Source organism: Cnephaeus nilssonii, assembly GCF_951640355.1.
Source record: "Cnephaeus nilssonii genome assembly, chromosome: 23".
Classification (NCBI taxonomy): Eukaryota; Metazoa; Chordata; class Mammalia; order Chiroptera; family Vespertilionidae; genus Cnephaeus; species Cnephaeus nilssonii.
Window position 1 is genome coordinate 11,350,638 of NC_137094.1, and position 25,028 is coordinate 11,375,665.

Sequence of the window (25,028 nt, forward strand, 5' to 3'; positions counted from 1 at the left end):
AAATTCCCCAAAGGGAAGCCCCTCTGTGCACGCTCTAAGAATCCCCGAAGAGGGAGCTGTGACCCGCGAGCCAAATTCCCCCAAATCCCCCGACGTGGAGCCCTCTGTGCGCACTGACAGATTTCCCCGACCGGGAGCTGCTTCTGTCCCGCGTGCGCGCGCACCAAATTCCCTATGGGGGAGCGCGTCCCTGTGCAAAGCTCGGCAGCTTGGGCGAGGGGTGGGTCTATCAGTTACTATGGCGCTTTCCGCGCGCCTGTGGGCGCTCAGCAGCTTGGGGGAGGGCACGGTTCTATCAGTTACTATGGCGCTATCCACGCGCCTGCGAGGAGGGGGATAGGCTCTTTGACTCAGGGAAATCTGCCGGGAAGTCTGGATTCTTGTTTGTTGGTCTGAAGCTGTGATAGCAGTTCTCTGTCCCCAGTGGCTGCAGGGTCCTGGTTTGTGTCAGAAGCCAGGATCCGAGTCTCAGGCAGCTCTGTTTCTCAAGATGGCGTGCGTGGTCTCCGCGTCCGCACCAGCCGCCGAGAAGTGTCCGCTTTGTGCACGGGGCTCCGCCATCTAGGGCTGCCCTGTTAGGGAGCCCCTTGGAAGACCTGCAGAATCTAACTGACCCTATCTCATACACACACACACACCACACACATCTACACTCTCCTCTATGGGTTCCTCACTCACATTCTCTCTCTCCCTACCTTCCTGCCGGTCGCCATCTTTTTTTCAACTATTTAATTTTTGAAACACAGTAGTGCTCTAAAAAGTGTCCTGACAAGATGCTTATTTTAATGTACATAAAAAAAAATTTTCAGGCATATATTTTAGATGATAAAAGTGGTTTACCTAGTGCAGGGCTGGGGAATGTCCAGCCCATGGGCTGTGTAAGGCCCACAAAATCATTTGGTCTGGCCCTGCCAAGGCATTAGAGGTGAGTTAATTAAATGTTGAATGAAATATAGCAGGCAATTTTTTTTCAAGAAAAATGATTTTAAATATAATAATGTTACATACAATAAACAATTAAAGAAAAATTATTTTAAATATAAAGTTACATGCAATAAACATTAGTATTTCAAGAAAAACAATTTTAAATATAATACTACATGCAATAAAAGTTAATATCTCAAGAAAAATATTTTAAATATAATAATGTTAAAACTGTACTAACATAGTATAATATCACAAAAGTTGTAGGAAATATTAAAAAACTGCAAATAACAGGATTACTTCTATTATATTCTAAAATATTTCTTTTCTCTCTTTTTGTTCATCAGTTTATGTTGTTCATTATATTCCACAAATGAGTGATATTTATCTTTCTCCGTCTGGCTTATTTTGCTTAGCATAATGCTCCCCAGGCACACACATGATATTGCAAATGGTAAGAGTTCCCTTTTTTACAGCAGCGTAGTATTTCATTGTGCAGATGTACCACCATTTTTAATCCACTCATCTGCTGATGGACCCTTAGGCTGTTTCCAAATCTTAGCTATTGTAAATTGTGCTGCTATGAACATAGGGGTGCATATATTCTTTCTGACTGGTGTTTCTGATTTCTTGGGATATATTCCTAGAAGTGGGTTTACTGGGTCAAATGGGAGTTCCATTTTTAATTTTTTGAGGAAATTCCATACTGTTTTCCACAGTGGCTTTACCAGTCTGCATTCCCACCAGCAGTGTATGAGGGTTCCTTTTTCTCCACATCCTCTCCAGCACTTGTCGTTTTTTTTATTTGTTGATGATAGCCATTCTGACAGGTGTGAGATGGTGCCTCAGTGTTGTTTTGATTTGCATCTCTCAGATGATTAGTGACTTTGAGCATGTTTTCATATGTCTCTCAACCTTCTGTATGTCCTCTTCCTAAAAGTGCCTATTTAGGTCCTTTGCCCATTTTTTGATTGGATTGTTTATCTTCATTTTGTTTGTGTTTCCTGTAAATTTTGGAGATTAAAACCTTATCGGAGATAACATTGGCAAATATATTCTGCCATGCAGTGGGCTTTCTTATTGTTTTGTTGATGGTTTCTTTTGCTGTACAGAAGCTATTTATTTTTATGTAGTCCCATTTGTTTATTTTCTCATTAGTTTCCATTGTCCTAGGAGCTGTATCGGTAAAGATACTGCTAAAACATATGTCTGAGATTTTGCTGCCTATGGATTCTTCTAAGATTTTTATGGTTTTCTGTCTTACTTTTATGTCCTTTATCCATTTTGAGTTTATTTGTGTGTATGGTGTAAGTTGGTGGTCTAGTTATATTTTTTTTGCATGTATCTGTCCAATTTTCCCAACACCGTTTATTGAAGAGACTGTCTTGACTCCATTGTATGCTCTTGCCTCCCTTGTCAAATATTAATTGAGCATAATGCCTTGGGTCAATTTCTGGGTTCTCTGTTCGGTTCCATTGTTCTATATGTCTGTTTTTGTGCCAGTACCAGGCAGTTTTGAGAACAGTGGTTTTGTAATATAGCTTGATAGCTGGTGCTGTGATCCCTCTAACTTTGTTCTTTCTCAGGATTGCTGCAGCTATTCAGGGTCTTTTTTTTATTCCATATGAATTTTTGGAGAGTTTGTTCTAGTTCTGTGAAATATTCCCTTGGTCTCTTAATAGGGATTGCATTGAATCTATAGATTGCTTTGGGTAGGGTAGTATGGACATTTTAATGATGTTGATTCTACCAATCCATGAACATGGTATATTCTTCCATTTGTTTATATCTTCCTCTATCTCTTTTTTCAACATACTGTAGTTTTCCGAGTACAGGTCTCTTACGTCCCATCCTTAGTTAAGTTTATTCCTAGGTATCTTAATTTTTCTTTTGGTGCAGTGGTAAATGGGATTGTTTTTTTAGTTTCTTTTTCTATGAGTTCATCATCCTATCTAATAAAAGAGTAATATGCAATTTGACCATACCTCCACTATACCCACAAGCTACGCCCACCAGCCAATCAGGAATTAGTATGCAAATTAACCCAACCAAGATGGCTGCGGCCACGGAGCGAGCAGGAGGCTTGGGTTTCCCCGGCAATGGAGGAAGCCAAGCTTCCCACACACCCTGGTCGGCCATGGACTCACTCAAGGCTACTAAGTTTCAATTATAGAAGATAAATAAATCCCAACAAAAATGGCTATGGCCACGGAGCGAGCAGGAGGCTTGGGTTTCCCCAGCGATGGAGGAAGCCAAGTTTTCCGCCTGCCCTGGCCTGCCCTAGCCTCCACTCAAGGCTACAAAGTTTCAATTATAAAAGATAAATAATTCCCAGATACCAGGACCTCCGCTTGGGTCGCCGGGGAGCATGGCCGGCCTGCAATCCACCACAGGCCCCTCGCCCAGGCCACCCCACACCCCAAGGAAACCCCCACCCTGATCTGGGACACCCTTCAGGGCAAACCAGCCAGCCCCCACCTGTGCACCAGGCTTCTATCCTAGCTAATAAAAGAGTAATATGCAAATTTATCATCACTTCAACACACAAGATGGCTGCCCCTATGTGGTCAAAGATCCTGCCCCCATGTGGACACAAGATGGCCAGCAGGGGAGGGACCAGGTCTGCAAGGGAGGGCAGTTGTGGACGATCAGGCCTGCAGGGGAGGGCAGTTAGGGGTGACCAGGCCTTCAGGGGAGGGCAGTTAGGGGTGACCAGGCCTGCAGGGGAGGGCAGTTAGGGGCAATCAGGCTGGCAGGGGAGCAGTTAGGCATCAATCAGGCTGGCAGGGGAGTGTTTAGGGGGTGATCAGGCTGGCAGGCAGAAGCGGTTAGTGGCAATCAGGAAGGCAGGCAGGCAAGCAGTTGGGAGCCAGCAGTCCTGGATTGTGAGAGGGATCCCAGATTGGAGAGGGTGCAGGCTGGGCTGAGGGACACACACCCCCACACTGACCACCAGGAGGCAGATGCTCAACGCAGGAGCTGCCCCCTGGTGGACAGTGCACTCCCACAGCAGGAGCGTCGCTCAGCTGACTGAAGGGCACCAGACACCAGGCTCACTGCTGGTGAGCGCAGCTGCAGCAGTGTGAGCCTCTCCCATCTATGTGGCAGCACGCTACCAAGCAGCAGCAATAGGCACAGCGGGGCCGGGATGAGTGGGAGCAGCGAGAGGGCACAGGCCAGGCTGAGGAACCCCACAGTGCACAAATTTGTGCACCAGGTCTCTAGTTGCTGTATAAAAAAGCCATAGATTTCTGAATGTTAATTTTGTATCCTGCTACACTGCCAAATTCATTTATTAAGTCTAGTAGTTTTTTGATGGAGTCTTTGGTGTTTTCTATGACAGGCTAATTTTTAAGTTGATCATTTTGTATGGCCCTCGAATGACATTATAGATATCCAAATGGCCCTTAGCAGAAAAACCTAGCGTGACGGGCAAGATATGTGGTTGGAGGGGGGGAGGGAGTGAGATTGGCAAGGAGGAATGGTGCAAAAAATAAGATTTATATGACAAACATCAACACATATACACACACATACACACACACACACATAGATATAGGTATATAGGTATGTATTGTCATAAACAGAGAAAATGCTAGGTTTTTATATACTGTCTTATAGGAATATTCAAGATATACATTCCAGTTTTTGTTTTTTAATGTTGTATATTGTTTTTTAATAAATTTTTATTGATTTCAGAGAGGAAAGGAAAGGGAGAGAGAAAAACAGCAGTGATGAGAGAGAATCATTGATCAGCTGCCTCCTGCACACCCCACACTGGGGATCAAGCCCACAACCTGAGCATGTGCCCTGACCAGGAATTGAACTCAACCTCCCGGCTCATAGGTCGATGCTCAACCACTGAGCCATGCTGTCTGGGCAAGATATGCATTCAAGTTTCAGAAAGCATGTTGCAAAGTAATGTTTATAACATGATTCTATTTTAGTAAATAAAAGATCCTGTGTAGATGAGTTCTTATTTCCAGATTTCTTTCAATTCGTCTGAGAAAGTTTCCAAATGTCTTCCTCTTGATTTCCTGGCTCCCAAAGTGGATGCCCATGTATTGTGGAGTGGTCTGATCAATGATGGTGTAGCTCTCCTGCCCCCTTCAGTTCTACCCATTGGTCTAAAAGCTTGGATGCTTCCCACGGACAGATCTGCACAGATTGAGGGTCCTTTTGATACAGTGGATAAGAGAATGAGAGTTAAATATTTATAGCTCCCTGGGTCGCTGAGGTTCCACTGGGTTTCACTAGAGGAGATGAAGGGAAGCACCATCAGGGCTCAGCTGGTGTCTCGCATCCTCCAGTGTTTTGCTCTGGTGAACATTTCACACTGTTTCACTGATTCTGGAGGGTGAGAGTATACAGCTAACCAAAATGGGCCCGGGAGTAGATGTAGGAGGAATTCTGCATCTGTGGTCATCACTGGTTTACATTCCTTTCACATCGTGATGGGTACCTTTGGCACTTTAGCTTCATTCGGAGTATGAATATCCTGTGAATGGGTTAAGATTCACTAGTACTGGAACCATCCCAACTTTACAAAAATGTAAAGAATCTGATAAGAGTAACCTTGTTCAACAAGACACCAATTCAGAGCATCTTATTACATAAAATGTCTTGTAAGTCCAACAAAGCACTCAATTTGAGACCCAAATTATTAGCTCACCTTGGATACTTGAGTGCTGCAAATTAACCAACTTTTAAAAGCACTCAATTATTTTTTCACTCTTGGGGTATTAAATTTTTTGCATGGACAAGCATTATTCAGTTAGCTGTGTATACTAAAATATTGATCCTTACATTAAAGGGGAAAAAAGCAGAAATTTTTAAAAACATAGTAGATCTGATTAATCATTTTTAAAAATTGAGCAAAAATATACACACGTACTATTTACATACATAATATATATATAATTCAATTTTTGTGAGGATTTTTGGAAAATTTATGAATCTTAAAAATGGAGAAACTAAACATGTACTGGCATTAGTAAATGTTAATGGAATTGATATACGTATAGGTGAGCTAATGCCAAATACATGGGGGTGCTTTTAATAGGAATTTTTCAATTTATAAAACTTGGAAGAAATTGAATTGATTTATTCAGAACACTAGAAATTTAAAAATCTACCTTAGATCTTAGAAAATAAAAAAATCTACCTTAATGTCATCCCTTTTTTTTTATTTGGTTTTAAACAGACCCTATACTCCTATGAAAGGAGGAATCTCCAATGTGTGGTTTGACAGATTTAAAATATCTAACGACTGCCCAGAGCACCTTGAGTCCATCGATGTGATGTGTCAGGTGCTCTCAGACTTGATTAATGATGAAGTAAAAAGTGGCATCAAGAAGAATAGAATATTAATAGGTAAGACCTTCAAATGTTGGTAATTCCATTTTTTTTTACTTTTGTTTAAATTTGTTACATTGAACTTTACTTGGAATATTATTTAGAAGCACTTCTATATCATTTGACCTGTTTATAGTTTCAAATAAACTATGTACTAAGGGTTTCAAAGATATTAGAATTATAAACAATAACTCATGAAACTTTAATTCCATTTCATTTTAATAGTAACAGTTTGAGAGCCCCATGTTTAATTTTAATAAGGAGATTATTCAATTCAGTTTTTAAAACAATTTATTTTAATTAGCTTAAGTTTTATTATATGTTTAAACTTCTGTTGCCATGATTAAGATAAAGTACACAGTCAAAATATAACATTGAATTTACGAAGAGTTAACTCTTCAGAGTTAGTATCACAGGAATAAGGTATTTATAAACTTCTGTTAACTAACTTGAGCAACCTCTATTCTTATGGGGCTATAATGTGCCTTTATATAAACTCTTTATTCTACTTAATACCCTTTTTCTGTAATCATCAAATACATAAACTATAATATCTCTATTTTTATACTACATACAAAAATGAGATTGGATGTTTACAGTAACGTCACCTTTTATGGGCCTCTGTTTTCTCATCTGTATTTAACTCTGAGTTTCTATGTATCTATGTTTAACAACTATGTTTAACTGTAATACAGATTAATGTATAGCATAATGGAAGTGCTGGGTAGAGCACAGGGAAGGGCCCCCAACTCCGTCTAGGCCAGTGGTCGGCAAACTCATTAGTCAGCAGAGCCAAGTATCAACAGTACAACGATTGAAATTTCTTCTGAGAGCCAAATTTTTTAAATTTAAACTTCTTCTAACACCACTTCTTCAAAATAGACTCGCCCAGGCAGTGGTATTTTGTGGAAGAGCCACACTCAAGGGGCCAAAGAGCAGCATGTGGCTCGCGAGCCGCAGTTTGCCGACCACGGGTCTAGGGCATTAGACAACATACTTACAGGACAGAATTAAAAATGTGTGCATGTATGACCGATTCCATCATATTCAGTTGTTTACCAGATATTTTCGAAGTTCCTCCTGTGGGCAGGCAATGTGTTAGATGCTCAAAGGGACACATAGCTAAATAAAACAGGATCTATCTCACAATTGTTTACAACCTGGAAGAGCCCAGGAGGTACTTACAATGACAACTGGAAATAAAGCAGCTGATGATGAGTGCCCTACAGCCCAGTAACTGCCTGCTCCTCGAAGAGAGTGATCACACATATTCATTATTATTTCCCAGGACCCAGCGCCATTCCTGGCACAGAGCGGTGCCTAGGCAAGTTGTCACGGGTGGCATGATCTGTCAGTGAATTGTTAACTTGAATAATTAAGTACCACAGGGATTCAGAAGACATCCTAGGTATTTGAGGCTGTTAGAGAAGTCTAGTGGGAAGGTAGCTGGGGGCATTGGAGTTTTGAGATGTACAGATAAAATTTTAACTATTCATAGTGTGCAGGTGTAGGCATACAGAATTATATGAACAGTCACACAAGCAGAAAAAGGAGTGCTTGTTTGTCTGTCTGGACATTACATGGTTTTAGCAGAAAGTTTGTTGTCTGAATGGAAAATGCCTTGTTGACTCTGGTAACTAGACTAGGAGGCTGAAGAGCCTGTTAGTGACAAAAACGGGTTCCAGGCTAAGTCTATCGGTGCCTATTTAGATTCTGCTGTCTCATCTGTACAGGGGGCTAATGATACATTGTCTACTTACTGGGAGATGGTGTTTGTAAAACACTTGGTCATTCTAGACTCTCAGTAGATTCTTTCTGGTTTCCCTTGTACCCTTTATTCTGTAGATAATTGGTGAGAGATGATTGAAGAAGGTGTTTGAGTCATATAGTTAATTACAGTTATGCTTTAGGAAAATTAATCTGGCAGAAGGAGTAAGTGACGAGTTTCGAAGTTGGATGTAGAAACCCCAGTTACTGAATTTACATGGTAATGAGGTCCTGAAGAAATGTGATGAGAGGGAAAAGAAAAGATTAGGATAAGAAACTGCTTTAAAATAAAATTAGAAACTCTTCATTCATAAAAAAGTAGAAAATATTGTAATTAGTACTCTTAATTTACATGTTAATAAGGTTTAAGTGCTATTCTTAACATTTTAATGAAGGAAGGATTCAGTAGGAATTCAAAGAAAAAATGCTTTGAGATTCTGAACAATTTTATTAAACATATCAGAATGATATTAGGTTACTTTAAAAAATTAATTCTGAGAGAAAAAACTAGAAAATTATTGAAAATGGAAAAATGGAAGTTATGGGTACACAAACTGTCCTTATTGCTTTTGTTTAATCTATATATATAAAAAGCCAGCAACCAGAACGCCATAAAGACCGTAACGACCAGTCGCTATGACGCTGGCCAACCTCCTGCGGCCCCTCCCCCAGCCAGCTCTGTCCCCAAAAGCCCCCCCACTCTGATCAGGGGCAGGGCCTGCCAGCCAACCACCCATGGCTCCTCCCCCAGGCCACTGGCCCCCAATCAGTCCCCTATACCCCGTTCAGGGGCAGGGTCGGCCAGCCCACAGCCCCTCCCCACAGCCAGCCCCACCCCCGATCAACCCCAAACACCCCAATCAGCCCATGGCCCTACCCCCCAGTCAGCTCCACCCCTGATTGCCCCCCACACACACACACCATTGGGGGATGGGGCTGGCCGGCCCACCGCCCACAGCCCCACCCCATGGCTGGGCCCTCCCCCAAACAATCACCCACGGCCCCTCCCCTCAACCAGCCCAGCCCTGATCGGGCCCCAATCAGGGGCAGGCTGGCCTGCTGGCCAACCTCCTACTGTCTCCTCCCAATAGGCCTGACGCCAATCTGCTGATTGGGGCCGGGCCGGCTGGACCCCACCCATGCACGAATTCGTGCACTGGGCCTCTTAATATGTGATAAAATTTCTGGTTTAATATCACACAATATACACTCTGTGGTTATAATTGCAACCAGTGTAACTTTGTAAACAAAACTATTCTCTATATTTGAGTAGGTGGGATCCCATTCTTTCTCCGTGGTTTTATTTTAATTAATGGCATTTTATTATATTAAACTTAGTGTTTTAAGAACAATTATTTTATAGTATATGATATCCAGCCTTCTCTCGGTCAAGTAAAAAATGGTACTTCTCATACTAAATTCAGCCTCCAAATTGTTAAAAATTTTAAGACCTGGAGTACTAAACAAAAACCAAAAGAACAAAAAAAAAACAACTATCAAAAATGTTACAGTCTAATGAGGGAGATATAGAAGCCAAGTGTTCTAATACAATACAAGAGTTATTGTAAAAATGTGTTCAAGGTACAGGGTGAGCAGTAAGGAAAGAAGTAGTGATCCTTTTAGGGAGTTAAGAACTGCTTCTTAGGAGACATGATTCCAACCAAGTTACAAAGAATGAGTCAGAATATGACTGATAAACAGGAGGGATACATTCATGAAAGAAAGCGAGAGGCATGTCAGATTCTCTCTGGAAATACTAGTTTAGTGCACGCCCCGACCCCTAGGGATTTTGAATTATATGCAGAGAATGACAGGAAGAGTGTGCATTTTAGAAAGATTGTGCTTAACAACACCATGGAGGGCGGCCAGTGTGAAGCCAGGAGAAGAGCAAGAAGGCAGATGTGTGGAGCCAGTAGAGGGATGAAAGACGAATGCATGCGCTGTGTCAGGATTTGGAAACAAGGATTATTAGGCGGATACCTAAGGGCAGTCGACTGTGGGTGTTAGCAGTGAAAGCACACTCTTTGTTTTTAGTTTTTATCAATGGAAATATATTACCTTCCTAGTGAAAAAGATAAACTTTGGCCTGATAGGAAGAGCTGGGCCAAGGTTCACCACCTAGCTCAGTGTCTGATACAGAGGGAGGGATTTTCAGTGCAGTGTGCTCCTCGGAGACATGTGAGTCCTCGCTCTCTACATAAGAAATGTGTATATTTAATTTTATATATTTATACCAAACATGATTCTACAAAAGGTAGGAGAAAAGAGTGACTTTTGAATTTCGTTCTCAATGTTGGCAATATAGTTATAAATAAAACCTGGGACAAGTCCTATATTCTGAGAAAATTATTCATGACATTATATTATCCTAGGGGTGGGGAACCGTTTTTCTGCCAAGGGCCATTTGAATATTTATAACATCATTTGTGGGCCATACAAAATTATCAACTTAAAAATTACCCTGCTCTATTTGGTCAAACATTTAATTAACTCACCCCTAATGCCTTGGCAGGGCCAGACCAAATGATTTTGAGGGCACTACACAGCCCTCGGGCCAGATGTTCCCCACCCCTGCATAATCCGGTCTTCTGATTTGATTAACAAGGTGAAGGAAGTGTCCAGCATGCAGAATGTAAGTGTATTTCATAGTACAGTCTGCCTCTCTGTTACTTTCTTGAACTCTCCCTTTCCTTCTGGTATGTTCTTGTTTAATGTGAGAAATCAAAGTGGGAAAGGTGTATCATTTTCCTTGTGTGTACTGTTGTGCTTAGAAAATATATATGGTAGTAATACTACTAAAATAGTTGACATTTACATTACAATTGACAGGTTTTAAATTGCCGTTATATATCATAATGTTTCATATTTAGTGTTTAAATTATACAAGTTGTTTTCATATCTCTCTTGGGCCTTATAATAGGTTGGGTGGGAATTTGTTCTCATTTCAGTTATGATTAAACTAAACATCCAAGAGGTTGCTGGCTAATGCAAAATAAAGTTGGGACTAGAACCCAGACCCACGGACTCGGGCAAGAACTTTGTACAGAATGAGATTCCTTTTTTGGCCACTAGGTGGTGATGATTTGTTGAGAGAAAATTGATGTAATTTAGGTTTAACTTTGATCTGGGATGTATAGATCTTGACAAATGATATGACCAGATTATAAGAATTTTGATAATATGAGCATACTATGAGAATTTTGAAGCAGGGAGAAATAAGCAAGTTCTCCTGGAATTATACCTAAGTAGAATTCTAAATACCCATCATGAGGGTAATGGTTAAGGGAGTTATGGTCTGTTAATACAGATGAATATTAAGTAACCATTAAATACTATATATACTGTCAGAAGGCATTTAGTAAGTATGTGTTCAATGAATAAAAATATAATTACAGAGTTTTGTGATTCTTTTGAAAAGACTTTCAAATCAGTATTACATGGAAAAGGTATAAAATTATACATTTAGAGTGTTTAACTATTAACATGAATTTTTTAACATGTCAAAATTATGTAGTAGTAAGATTTTAGATGACATTTATTTCTGTCTGTATGATGGAAACACTTTATATAATGGGTATATACTAATATATTGATTTTATAAACTTTAAAATAAAAATGAAGGGATAGTTGGAATTACCAAGATGAACATGCCTGCCACCAGCATTTCCAGGGTCCCTTGTCCTGACTTAATACAAGTGTCTTCTGTAGCTCTTTCTTGGAGCTAAAATTTAAGAATGATAGCATCCTACTTGCTTTTAACTCATGTATGTCTTAATTAAGCAACTTCTGTTTCTTTAACAACTATTATCAGGATTTTCAAGCAGTGGAACTGCTGTTCTAACCGTTTTGCATAGATGATAAATATTTTGGTTATCCTATAAATTTTGTGTGAGAGAAAATATACAAATATATAAACATATAATCTCAAATCTTTTGAGACTTTATCACAGTTCTGTCTGAAGCATAACATATAATTAAATGGAAGAATTGTTGAAATTTGGAGGGAGGGCAGATTTTATTACATTTTTAAAATCCTATTCAATTGATAGTAAACTTGAGTTGTAAGTATTTTTTCCTCTGGATTTTGTTTCGGATAGATTAACTTATTTTTCCCAGTACAGTTTTTTTTATATATTGTTTCTGTTTTATTTTATTTAAGGAGTTCATAAAAACTAGGTTTATTATTTTTTAACATGTTTTATTCAGCTCGTTAATCTTAAATGTATGTTGAAATGTTAACTCTTGACATTTTAATACTTTGCCAGCAACTATAAATATACATTATAACCATTACCTACAATGAGTTTACTATTTGGTATTTACTTATTGAACAGTATATTTTATATTGCATTTTAGACATTTAGATGGAAATTGAATTCAAATAACTAGCCCTTTGTGTTAAATGTTTTTCTATTCTAAAAAAATACACAAAGTCCCTTTTCATAGCAGTGTCCGATGCTAAAGGTGACTGCATTGTCAGAGATGGCTGGTGAGAAATTGCAGATTACCCCCTGAGAGTATAAATGGGTAAGGGACATACATTACATTTTTAAATAATAAGATTTCAGTGAGTACATTTGTCTCCCTTATAAGTTATGAGAATTGAACTTGAGGTTAAATGCTTGCAGGATGCATTTATGTTTGTTCATAATTACATTTCCTACTTGGAAAATGTTTTCTGTTTGTGGTTGTTGTTAGGCTACAAGTCCTGGTGATGTAAATTTGTCACCTTGCAGAAATATCCTGATGGGAACTGCAGTTGGCTGTTCATTTATTCATGTTCATTAAGTATTTATTAAGCACCTACTATGTTCAAGGCACTGTTCTGTGCTTAGGGAGGGTAGGTACATCAGTGAATAAAATATACAAAAATCCCTGCTCACATGACCCTGATAGTCTAGTGGGGGTTGTCTTCTGCCCTGGACTGTTATAGAGTCAGAGCAGAAGTGGCTGCATGTAAAAGGTTTGTTTGATAATAAAGATCTACTTGATAAATTCCACCCAGTAATTCAGTGCTAGGAAAAGTTGCCAGTACAACTTGGTGTGCTTTTTCTGTTAAGGAGTATTGCCTTGCTACAGGGAAGCAGTTAAATGCCCAGTCCCACCCCTAATTATGCTGCCCCTCCCTTTCTCTTTTGTTCTTCTTGACCTCTTGGTCTCTCCCCAACCCTTCTCATCTTCCCCTCATTTTAAAGATGTAATTGTATTGTTAACAATGTGTTTGATAAGCAACTTTGAATTCATTTTGTCAGTAAAGGGTGAAAAGAGGGGAGATCAGAAGAGAAGGAAGTAGAAGGTGAGCATTTGCTAAGATCAATTTTGTGAACTTTAAAGAAAGGCTAAAAGTATATTCTGAGAAGTATGGAGTCTTATTCCCAAACTGAAAGTAAAGTTCTGTAATTATAATAACTGTAAATTTTGAAAGTCCTTGCTGTTTGAACTTTTACAAGTGCTTATTAAGCATTTATAGAAGAGGTTTTAAAATGTGATGGAAACCCTAGAGATCTTCTGGTTCAGCTAATTTTACTGGAAATGAAATAATCTTGTATACAGTAAGCTCTTCATGTTTTAATGGGACACGGCAAAGATGTTTTAATGCACAAATTCGTAGAAAATGCCGGGGCTTTTAACATTTTTTGAAATGTGATGCACAAATGCAAAGTTTACATACAATTCTAAGATATATATGCTCCCTACTCCCCCACCTGGCTTATTCGTGAGCCTCTAATTAGATGTATCTGCATCTGGGAGTGGTTTTGAAAGAGCCTTTCAAGTTGTTCCCATCCATGGTGAGCTGCTGCTACTGGTGAGACCCTATTATTTCCTTCTGATTCTCTGCTGAAACCACAGGTGTAATATGTATCATACTGTGCCCTTTTTAAAAATCTGAACTTCCCAAGGCTAGTAATCTTTACTCATAGATTTGTACCCTGGGTCCAGAATAATATTACCAGCCTGCCTCAGTAAAGTAGTTCTATTTTAATAAGTATCAGCAAGGAATCTGGGTTTCACAAGTCCTAGCTTTACAGCTGAAATTAGGGGTGCAGCCTTACCCAGGTCATCTAATCTCCTGTGGCTAAAGCTCCCTTCAGCTCTAAAGGAGATTGAAGTAAATTCAAATTTACAGTCTCTAAGGGCTCAGCTTTATACTTTGTTAATTGAAATAAAGCAGGAGGCTGGAAATTACAAGCTCTGAATTCTATACCAAAGTATATTTTTCTATTTCCACAAGTGTGCAGCTTACTTTTTGTATTTCTCATGAAATAACTGACTCAGGACAGGGAATATCATACCAAGTCTCTAACCTGAGGTTGGGTCACCCTCTCTGCTGTGTCTCCATTATGATGTCTCTGTTTCCCCCTCAAACATGAGGGTCCATGTATTTTCACACATGTGCTGCCCAAGGGAACGCTAGCTTTGTGTATATTAATCTGCATATCTTCAATGTGCAGCACAGTGCTTGCAGGTAAAAACAAGGCTTGTCAAATGAGTAAATATATATGTGTGTGTGTGTTTCAATTATACCATCGTCAGTCAGTTTTCAAAATAATATTGTAATCCAAAAATGTTTTAACTAGCTCACCCAGTCTTTGATTATCTTTCAGAGGTCACTAAGCATCTGTTGGTGACAGGCACTAGCAGTATAGCTTCTAACTTGGCAAGAGATGCATGTGATTAATTCTAGCAGCATTGTGAGGACTTTATAAGTATAAAAATGCACCATGACTCATATTTTGAATTATAAATCTTTTTACTTGATAAACATGATCGCTTTGTTCAATTCTAGCTCTTTTTTTAATTACTAAACATCCTTCCCAGTGATGACATGGATGGGACTCATAGCTGGTCTTTATCTGTGAGATCTGAAGTAGACTAACTTAGTGCCACATCTTTACAGGTCTGTCTTCACCTATTTTTACAGAGTATGAGGAAGACTGGCACAGATGTATCTTGTTGTGAAGTGTTGTTGCACGTGTTCTGCTTCTGAGAGTGAACTCTTCTTACTTCTTCCAGGAGGCTTTTCCATGGGAGGGTGCATGGCGATGCATGTGGCGTATAGAAATCATCAAGACGTGGCAGGAGTGTTTGCTCTTTCCAGTTTCCTGAACAAAACCTCTGCTGTTTACCAGGTAAGTGCCAGCTTTAAAAATAAAAACAACAGGAAAATACATGAAATAGTCACACATTGAAACTAAAACAAAGTTGATAACTAACAGTTCAAGGCCAAGTTAGTCCTATGGTTTATTCCAGCCAGTAATTAATCAAATGTCCTGCACGAAGAATATTGTGAAGCCAGGTGTCAAAGGGGAAGGAGAAAAACAACGCAACTGTGGTACACGTGGATCCTTCATATACAGGGTTTCCCAAAAAATGTGTACACGCACTTTGAATAATTTTAAAGGCAGTGTTTATTAAAATACTACCAGCCAGTAAAGATGTGTGTACATTTTTGGGACACCCTATAGATGATTCTTGCTAAGTTTGCTCATTTCATGAACAGAATCAAAACGACCTACTGCATTGCTGACAGCTGTTTCACAGCAGCGTCCCCCTTATGACTGTGGTAGTGTTGCAGCTTTATGACCAACAGCAGAAATGGCAGACGTAGAAATGAGAACTAGAACGTATGTTTCCCCTCGATTGTCCCTCCATCTCCAAAGAGATCTGTCTTCCCAAGTCTCCTTGGGAAACGCGTGGACCGTTTGAGACAGTCCTCGGTGGAGCAAATGCAGGTCACACGTCACACACAACAGAGCCCAAGTGTCAGGCCCACCAGTGGTCCCGGGGACAGCACCATCTCTACCTCTTTTCTCCCTTTAAATATTAAAGCTTTGGTAAAATTGGAGTTTGCCCCGCTTTCTCTGAATTGCAAGCATTCTGTCCTTTAACCTTTCAACTGGTCCGTCCTCCTCTAGGCTCTTCAGAAGCGTGATGGCGCGCTCCCCGAGCTATTCCAGTGCCACGGGACTGCTGACGAGCTCGTCCTTCATTCTTGGGGGAAAGAGACAAACTCGGCCTTACAGGCTCTGGGGGTGAGCACCAAGTTCCATAGTTTCCCAGGGCTTTTCCATGAGCTAAGCACAGGGGAGCTAGAGAAACTGAAGGCATGGGTTCTTGCAAAGCTGCCAGGAGAAATGGAGAGGCAAAAGGAGTAAATCAAGACTGACTTGTTGCCCTGGCTGTTGTGGCTCAGTGGTTGAGTGTCGACCCACGAACCGGATTGAGGCTCGACTCCGGTGAGGGCACATGCCCAGGTTGTGGGCTTGATCCCCAGGAAGAGGCGTGCAGGAGGCAGCCGATCGATGATTCTCTCTCATCAATAAAAACGTTTTAAAAAAGGATTCAGTTGTTAACAAATATATCATGCCTTCGTGAAAAGTGGTTTTTACTGCCAAATTATGTGGTTAATGATAATTAAAATATTAAGAAATATCAACAGTTTACCAACTTATTTGTTATTATAATGCTTAGCACCATAGAGAATAGTACAATGTTATTATGGTAAACATTAATTTAGACAAATTATATATTATTTTTAGAGTCATTTTTTGTAAGTACAGGGTATCCCCCAAAAATGTATACACACTTTAGCAGCTGATTTCTATTACATTTTGAAAATGAAATGTATTTTAATAAACACTGCCTTTATTCAGAGTGTGTATACATTTTTGGGGGACATCCTGTATTTGTAGACCTTTTAAGTAAATATTAAAATTTTTTAAAGTAATTCAAAATAGTTTAAGGGCAATAAGGAAATATGAAAAGACCTAACATGGTATGTATTATGTATCTTTCCTATCACTTTCTTTAAATTGCCTTTCCAAAGTGACTCATGTCTATGTAGCTTTTGACAGAATAACATTTACTCCAATTTACGAAGTGGCTGCACCGGGTCTCACTTGACCATCACAAGAGCTTGGTAAAGTAGACTGAGTAGCTGTCATTGGTATTTGACAGTAGGGCTAGGAGGATGAAAGACTTCCCCGAAGCCTGGAGAGCCAGGCCTAGACTGCAGGCCTCCTGATCCTCAGCAGAGCGCTCTGTTAGAAGAAGCCACTGCTCTAGTCCTAGAAGCCCAGGTATGCTCCATCTTTTCTATTTTACCCATCTAGTCGGTGTATCACCTGGTGCATTTTCCTCATTAAGCAGTTTTATATGCCTACTTGTAATCTGTATAAATTCTTTAGTTATATATCTAATCAAATCTTTTGCCCGTTTTTATCAGGCTGCTTGTCTTGATGCTCTGTAAGAGATTTTCTATACCTGCTAGGCACCAATTATGTTTTGGGGAAAACGAATCCTATGTTAGATGTTTTACAAAATTTAGTCTGTGGCTTGCATTTTTTTTTCTTGCCAGTGTAATTCAAGGAACAAACGTTTATTAATATTTTAATTTATATTTTGTGCTTTTAATGTCATGTTTAAGAAAGCCAAGGTCACTAAGATTTTTCTCATATTTTCTACTGGAAGTTTTATAGCTTTAGATCTTAGATGTAGTCTGTGGTCAATTTCAAGTAAGCTTCTATATATGGGAAGAGTAAGTATCAAGGGTCATTTTTTGCATATCCAATTACTCCAGCACCACTTGTTGGAAAGACTGTCATTTCTCCACCGACTGGCCTTTTGCAGCGGTGTTGAAAGTTCAGTTGTTGAAGCACATGTAGGGTACTTTCCGGACTCTCTTGTGTTCCATGGATTTACTGTCTGTCTTTATGCTAAGACCACACTGACTTGATTACTGTAGCATTGTAATAAGTCTGAAAAACAGATTGTAATGTTGTTCCTCTTTTATCAAGAGTTTTACATTTACCCACTTAATTACTTACCTTTTCCATTGCTCTTCATTCCTTAATGTATTTTCAGATTTCCACATGGTGCCATTCTCCTTCTGCCTGAAATAGTAGATGACATTTATGGTAGTGCAGGTCTCTGCTGCTGTTGAATTTTTTCAACTTCTGCATGTCTGAAAAAAATGGTATTTTTCTTTTTAAAAGCTATATAGAATTCTAGGTTAATGAGGTTTTCTTTCATTACTTTGAAGATCTTACACTGTTGTCTTCTTAGATGGCACCAAAGCAGTTTTGCTCAGGACTAACTGTATTCCACTATCAGGCAACACGTCTTTGAGGACTCGAGCTGATGCTCGCTGCCGTGTGAGGTTTCATCTGGCTGATGGGAACTTAGCCTTTCCCAAGCCCTCCGTGAACCCCGCTGACTGTTCCCTTCCGGTGGCTCCTGCTTCCCTCACACACACCTGATGGTCCATACTCTGCCGCTCTCTGACATTCTGTTCTGTGAGCTCTGGGCTCTCCCTCCCCACACTAGCTGGGCCTTTGTAGCGCTCACCTCATTTGTTTCTCCTTCATAAGGGATGGCTGTCCTGTGCTGCCAGAGCCCAACATCTGGAATCATGTAAGTGGCCCAGCTTGTTAGTTGTTTCAGGTCGAATAAATCTGGTCCCTGTTTCTCCATCTTGGTCCCACGCAGAAGCCTCTTCAGTTCTCTATTTGAAGTTATAAACTTTACCTTTAAAGAGGAAGGGACAGAGAGAGGGGAGGGGAGAGAGACAGAATTTAATAAAAATCTAAAAGATTCATTTTGTGCAGTGGTTTAATTATCTTAAGCTTTTAATAACCTTCAACTTCTTGCATTGGATTGAGTATACAAGGGTCACACATGTTTAAAACCCTTAGGACTACAGTTTGTTCTAAGAGTAACATATATACATGTCATAGATAAGGGTGTCAGGCCTATAAGTATTGAGTGTATACAAACCAAATATAGTATAAGGGAAAGGAACCCAGATTTTTTTTTTTAAATGAATACTTGTCCTGTCACTTAATCACATATTCCAGGGTAAATCTCAGTCTCTACTACAGTGTACTCCTTGGTTAAACTTTTGTGTGAGGATCAAGGTATATAGCATGTGTAAATAAATGCTTTTAATAAAATGTAAAATTAAACAAATTTAAGGTATTACTCGTTTTGCCAGAGAAGGAGGGGTGTGTGCATGTACTAGTTACAAATCTTTCTCCACAAACTAACCTGTGTCTAGGATATATTTCTAAATATTTTACATAGATAATCTCCAATCCAATTCTGGTCCCTTAGCCACTGGGCTGAGAGTGTATTCGTTCTCAGTTATCCTGAGCTCTTTTACCTCTTTCCAAATCATGCAAGACCTGGTCCCCTTGCACATACAGTTGCCTCCCTAATTTTCCCTCATGAAGAGGAAATAAGGTGGAAAGCCATTGATTCCCCAGTTGACCATACAATTTGGTCAAAATGCTCACTACCACTTCCCATGGTCTTCCCTCAAATTCTGTTGATCACCCTGTTCTTTCCTGTCTAGTCCTTGAATACATTACAACATGAGTGTGCAATTTCTTTGGAGATATTGAGTGGACTTTTATAAAAATGTAAAACATGATTTCAAGATATATTTTCTTCGTACTACCCCTAAATTATGTACATTGCATTTGTGATTTTATTTAGGTCTTTTGTTTTGAATGGGTTGTGAAAACCATATGTGATTTTTATATTAGGAATTGAATTAATGGTTCTGTGATGAATAGTGGACATCCTGTTTTGAAGAAATCATATTTTGGGCAAAATGCCCATTAGTGACTTATGTTTTTGCCAATAGTTTAGTTCAGAGCCTCTGGGATCTTTCTCTTTTTTTTGTTTCGTTAGGAAGTGATGAGAAAGTTTGATTCTTTTGCATTCTACTCTAAATTCCTGTAGCAGTGATTTCAAAATAGCTCGTTACTTCATTTTCTGTTAGTGCAGCTAATTCATCATTGTTTCTTTGTTTTGGTGCTTCACTCCCTACTTGTAAGGGCATAGTACTACATTTAAAATCACTGTTTTCATTTTGTTTCCCTCTTTCTTCCCATCCCAATTTTTTCTAGTCAGTTGTTGGCTTGTCCAATTGAAGCTAGAGACACACTTGACATATTAGTTCATTGACGTATTAATTTTGGCACGTCTTGGTATGTTCTCTTTTGCCAATAAAATTACTGAAATTGAAATATTGGGTGGGGATGTCCATGAAAGACAGAAGTCTTTCCCTTGGGCATTAACTATTAAGCCAGTTTCTCTATGACATAAGAGAGAAGTGTTAAACCAACGTTCACGGCATGCAACTGGTGGAAGCAAATAAATGGTTCTCTTTTAAAATTTCAATTCAACAGCAATGCTCTCAAGTCAAGTCTAAAAACAGGATTTGTCAATAGCAAATGAAAGATATATCAATTTCCAATAGTAACTGAAATGCTTTTTTTTTTTTTTAGGTTTCCTAATTATCCTGTGAAATGTCAGGCAAGAGTCAGAACAGCTGGTTAGCATTGTCTTAGTTCTGCCATAGAATCAAAATATTTCAATTGCTGGAGGGAATTCAGAGATTGCCATTTCACACATAGAAACTGAGGCCTGGAGAAGTGAAGTGGTGAACACTTAGCTCCTGGGGAAACATAATCTCCCTCTTACACTCTGTGCACTGGGCCACACTGCCATAGTGGTAGCATTCAGAAAGGGTGGCTAAAAATTCACTGAATTGAAGGCGTTTTAGATTCACAACTATTTCCTTTCCTTTGTAGACATCTTATATTCCTGCTTCTTTTGTTCTGTTTTCTAAAGCAGTGGTCGCCAACTGGTGGTCCGTGAGGTCCAAAAGGTTGGCGACCGCTGTTCTAAAGGAATGTTAGTGATCTCTCCCTCTGCCTCAATGTAACAGCAGGCCTAAGCTTTTTTTATTTTAATTTTCAAGGGCGGGGGGGAGAGCGAGCAAGGGAGAGACAGACAGAGAGTGAGAGACATCTATGAGTTCTATGTATTTATGCATTCATTGGTTGATTCTTGTATATGCCTTGACTAGGGATCAAACCTGCAACCTTGAAGTATTGGGATGATGTTCTAATTAGGCTTGTCCAGAGCAGCAAGCCTAATATTTTAGTCAGAGCTTTAAGAGATTACAAATCATTTCTATCAGTTTCAATTTCTGAATCCATAGTCTATTACAGTCCTTATCTTACTTGACATCTTTATAGGATGTGACACTTTGCTTATTAACCCCTGATTCTAGACACTGATGCCTTCTGGCCTAGTTTTTCTAGGCTCTCTGGACCATGACTGCTCTGTCAGTGGCTCCTTCCCTGTTAGTCCCTTCATGTGGAGGCTCCTCCTTTTGGCTTTTTCTATTCTCTCTCTAGGTGGTCTTCCGGCTCTGGGGTTCAGATCACTGGCCTCAAGACTACATCTCGGGCCGCATGACCATACCGCTGGCCCATGCTCACACTTTAGCTCCACATCTGTGTTTCAGACTCCCTGCCGAGTCTCCCCACCTGGTTTTCAGACAACCATTATACATGTACTATATTCAAAACAATGCAAAATCTTCACTCTTACCAAATGTGTGATTTAGGTTAAAGCCACATATCTCTCCAACTCTGTTCCCTCGCCCATAAAATGGGCTTGTTGTGAAATTGAATGCAAAGAGCCCAGCACAGCTGAGAATTATTACTTGTTTCCTGAACCTGCTTCACCTGTTGTATGATCTGTTTTAAATGACTTTCCCTCCACATAACAATGTCTTTGTATCCTGCTCTACCCTTCCCCGTCTTATTTTTTCATCGTGTCAGTCAACAATCCTTTTGATGTTCTCTCAAAGCAACATCTTTCCATTTTGCCCTCTAAACCATGCTCATCGGCTCTGCCTTTGGTGGGTCTCGCCACCTCTGGTCTCTCGGTCTGCTCCTTCTCCAACCTGCCGCCAGTGTCATTGGCCTTCCCCACTTCCTAACAACCCCCTGCCGGCTCCGCACTGTCTTCAGAATGAAATTAGAATTCTTTAGCTAAAGAGTAAACCCCTTCAAAATCTAGCCCCGCCTTGTATTTCAGCTCCATCTCCTGCCCCTCTTTTCTTCCATCCCACAGTGCACGTGAAGACACACACATACACACTCTCGCTCACTCCCACAATGCTTCCCCCATACCGAAACTCCCTAGCCCCGCCAATCTTTTTCACAGCTTCCCTTTTATCATATTATTCCCTCCACTTAAAATGCCCTCTCCCCCTCCTTCGACTGACAATATCTTAACTTTCAGGACAGATTTTGAGTAACCCAATGCCTCACCCACTTGTCTTTGGCAGAAGTTGAAGTTCTCCGTGTTTCTGTCTTTATCCAAATTTTGAACTCAAGAACAAGGGCTGCCTATTTTTTTCTCCTCAGTGCCTAGTGCAGTGATTGGCACACAATAGAAATGCAATAAATGGATCATAGCATACTTATGTCCTGCTGGCTTCTTTCACTGTTAAATTCCAGAGGAAATACAATGAAATCTACTTTATAAGAATCCAGGATGTGGTCCTTTCTTCACCTTAGTTCCCCCTGAGTTTAATTTTTATGAAGACAACACTTTGCAGTCAAAATGTTGGCAAATAACAGCAAAAGAAACCATCAACAAAACAAAAAGGCAACAAACCAAACGGTAAAAGATATTTGCAAACAATACCTTCAATAAGGGGTTGCTATTCAAAATATATAAAGAACTCATACAACTCAACAACAACAAAACAATCCTAGTAAAAATGGGCAGAGGACCTAAACAAACACTTTACCAAGACATGCAAATGGCCAGAAGATACATGAAAAGATGCTCACCTTCACTAGCTATTAGGGAAATGCAAATCATAACCACAATGCAACACCACCTCACACATGTTAGAATGACATTATCAACAAGACAGGTAATAAGCACTGGAGAGGTTGTGGAGAAAAAGGAACCTTCATTCACTGCTGGTGGAAATGGAAAATTAAGAATAGAGTTACCATATGATGTAGCAATCCCCCTTCTGGATATTTACCCAAACAACTTGAAAACATTTATCCATTAACATATATGTACTCCTATGTTCATTGCAGCATTATACACAAAAGCCTAACACAGAAACAACCCACGCAGATGATTGGACAAGAGATGTGGTTCATATATACAATGGAATACTACTCGGCCATAACAAAAGATGAATCTTGAGAGTATCACGCTAAGGAAAATAAGTCAAATGGAAAAGGACAGAACCTTCTGATTTCACTCCTAACATGGAATATAAACCAGAAAGCAACAAATTAACACAACAAACTCATAGACACAGAAAACAAGGGTGTTACCAGGAGGGAAGGTGGGGAGGATGAAGATGGTAAAAAGTCAAATATATGGTGACGGAAGGAGACTAGATTTGGGATGATGTGCCCACAATGCAATGTGTAGATGATACATTATAGAATTGTACACTTTAAACTTAATACAGTTATTAACTACTGTTATCCAATAAATTTCAAAAACTTTTATAAAACCATGGTGACCTTCCAGTCAAGATGACAGAGTAGGTAAATGCAATACTCACCTGCCCACAACCACATCAGAATTACAGCTAAACTACAGAACAACCATCATTGAAAACCAACTAGAATCTAGCTGAACAGGTAAGTCCTAAAACCGAGGATATACAGAAGCCACGACAAGGCTGGCAGCAGGAGCAGATACACGGAATAGGCAGGTCCCAGGCCCACATGTGGCATTAAAAATTGGGAGGGATATCTCAGCAGTGGAGGTCACCCCTGAGGAGCCATTTGCAACAACATGGGTGCCCCCCACCCCCCGCCCAGCCCAGAAGTACAGGGCCAAGAGGAGAAATCCCCCATAATTTCTGTCTGGAAACCAACAGGGACTGTGGCTGAGTGAGACAGGCTGCTGGAGACCCAGGCATTCCTGGTGAAGGCCTCGCACGGACTTACCTGGTAAAGGCCTTACTCGCTCTGAGCTCCAGCGCTGGGCAGAACCTCGAAATGCACCAAAAACTTACAGGGAGAAAAGGAACTGCATTGTCCAGCAAGGGCTGGGGAAGGGGAGGCGGAGGGGGCGCGGGGAGCAGCTTTTTCCCAGACAGCACTGCTGGCAGAAGCCATTACTCTTGCTGAGCCCTCCCCCTGCAGGCACAGGTGTGAGCCACATCCCAGTCTCCATCCACCTGGCTAATGCTGTTGGCCTCACCCTGGTGATTCCCTGAGACCACCCCACCCAACTTGTGGGCCCATCCAGGCTGTACCCAATGGCTTTTCCATACAAATGGCCTGTCTTGGCTCATGCTGTGGACTTTCCTAAAATTTCTCAAGAGTCTACAAACTAAACAAGCAGCACCTGACCTTGGTGTGCCCCGGACCCCTTGCTAAGCAGCCCCAAACAGGCACCAGCGGCAGCCGGGCTCAGTTCGAAGCTTAGCTGCTCCCAGGCACCTTCAAGCCCAGCACAGGTGCTAACCATCTGCAGATCATTTTGTAGCTCATACCAGGTGGCCCAGGCAGGGCACAGGTGGCAGGTGACCTAGGCCTGCACCTCTCTCTCTTTTTTTTTTAATTTCTTTATTGATTAAGGTGTCACACATTTGTCCTCATCCCCCCATTCCCATCCCACACCCCTCCCCACAGATGCCCCAATCCCCCGTTGAACTAAACCATTGGTTAGGCTCATATGCACGCACACAAGTCCTTTGGTTGATCTCTCCCCCCTCCCCCCACCCTCCCCTATCCTCCCTCAGAGGCCCGATAGTCCGATCGATGCCTCCTTGTTTCTGGTTCTGTTCTTGTCCATCAGTCTATGTTGTTCATCATTTCCCCTAGATGAGCGAGATCATGTGTCACTAGAGATATACTTATAAGAACTGAATGTGAGACGAGCAATAATAGTTATGCTGACAGGCAAATGAATCAGTCTGTAGTGAGTTTCTTTCTGGACCAACAGTTCTTTTGAGACCCAATATCAATGTCCACCAGTTCCTTATGTGTACATGTCGGCACTGACCCCTCAGCTCTGGATGGTGGACAAATGGTGGTAATGCAGGTCCGACTCCCTCTGGTTTGGTCTCGGCCGGACCCAGGGGCACGGCTTCACCCGGACCCAGGGGCACGTGGCCTCACCCGGAC

General features: G+C 40.6%; 1 protein-coding gene across 2 annotated transcripts in view; it reads left to right on the forward strand.

Moving 5' to 3' along the window:
* Positions 1–23,366, forward strand: part of LYPLAL1 (lysophospholipase like 1) — a 55,638-nt gene extending 32,272 nt beyond the window's left edge. For both annotated transcript variants that reach the window (XM_079763455.1, XM_079763454.1), the window contains exons 3-5: positions 6,128–6,297; positions 15,061–15,176; positions 15,963–23,366. In XM_079763455.1, coding sequence (XP_079619581.1) covers positions 6,128–6,297; positions 15,061–15,176; positions 15,963–16,202 — 526 coding nt within the window. In that variant the 3' untranslated portion in view covers positions 16,203–23,366. The remainder of the gene's footprint in view (positions 1–6,127; positions 6,298–15,060; positions 15,177–15,962) is intronic.
* The last annotated feature ends 1,662 nt before the right edge of the window (positions 23,367–25,028 follow it).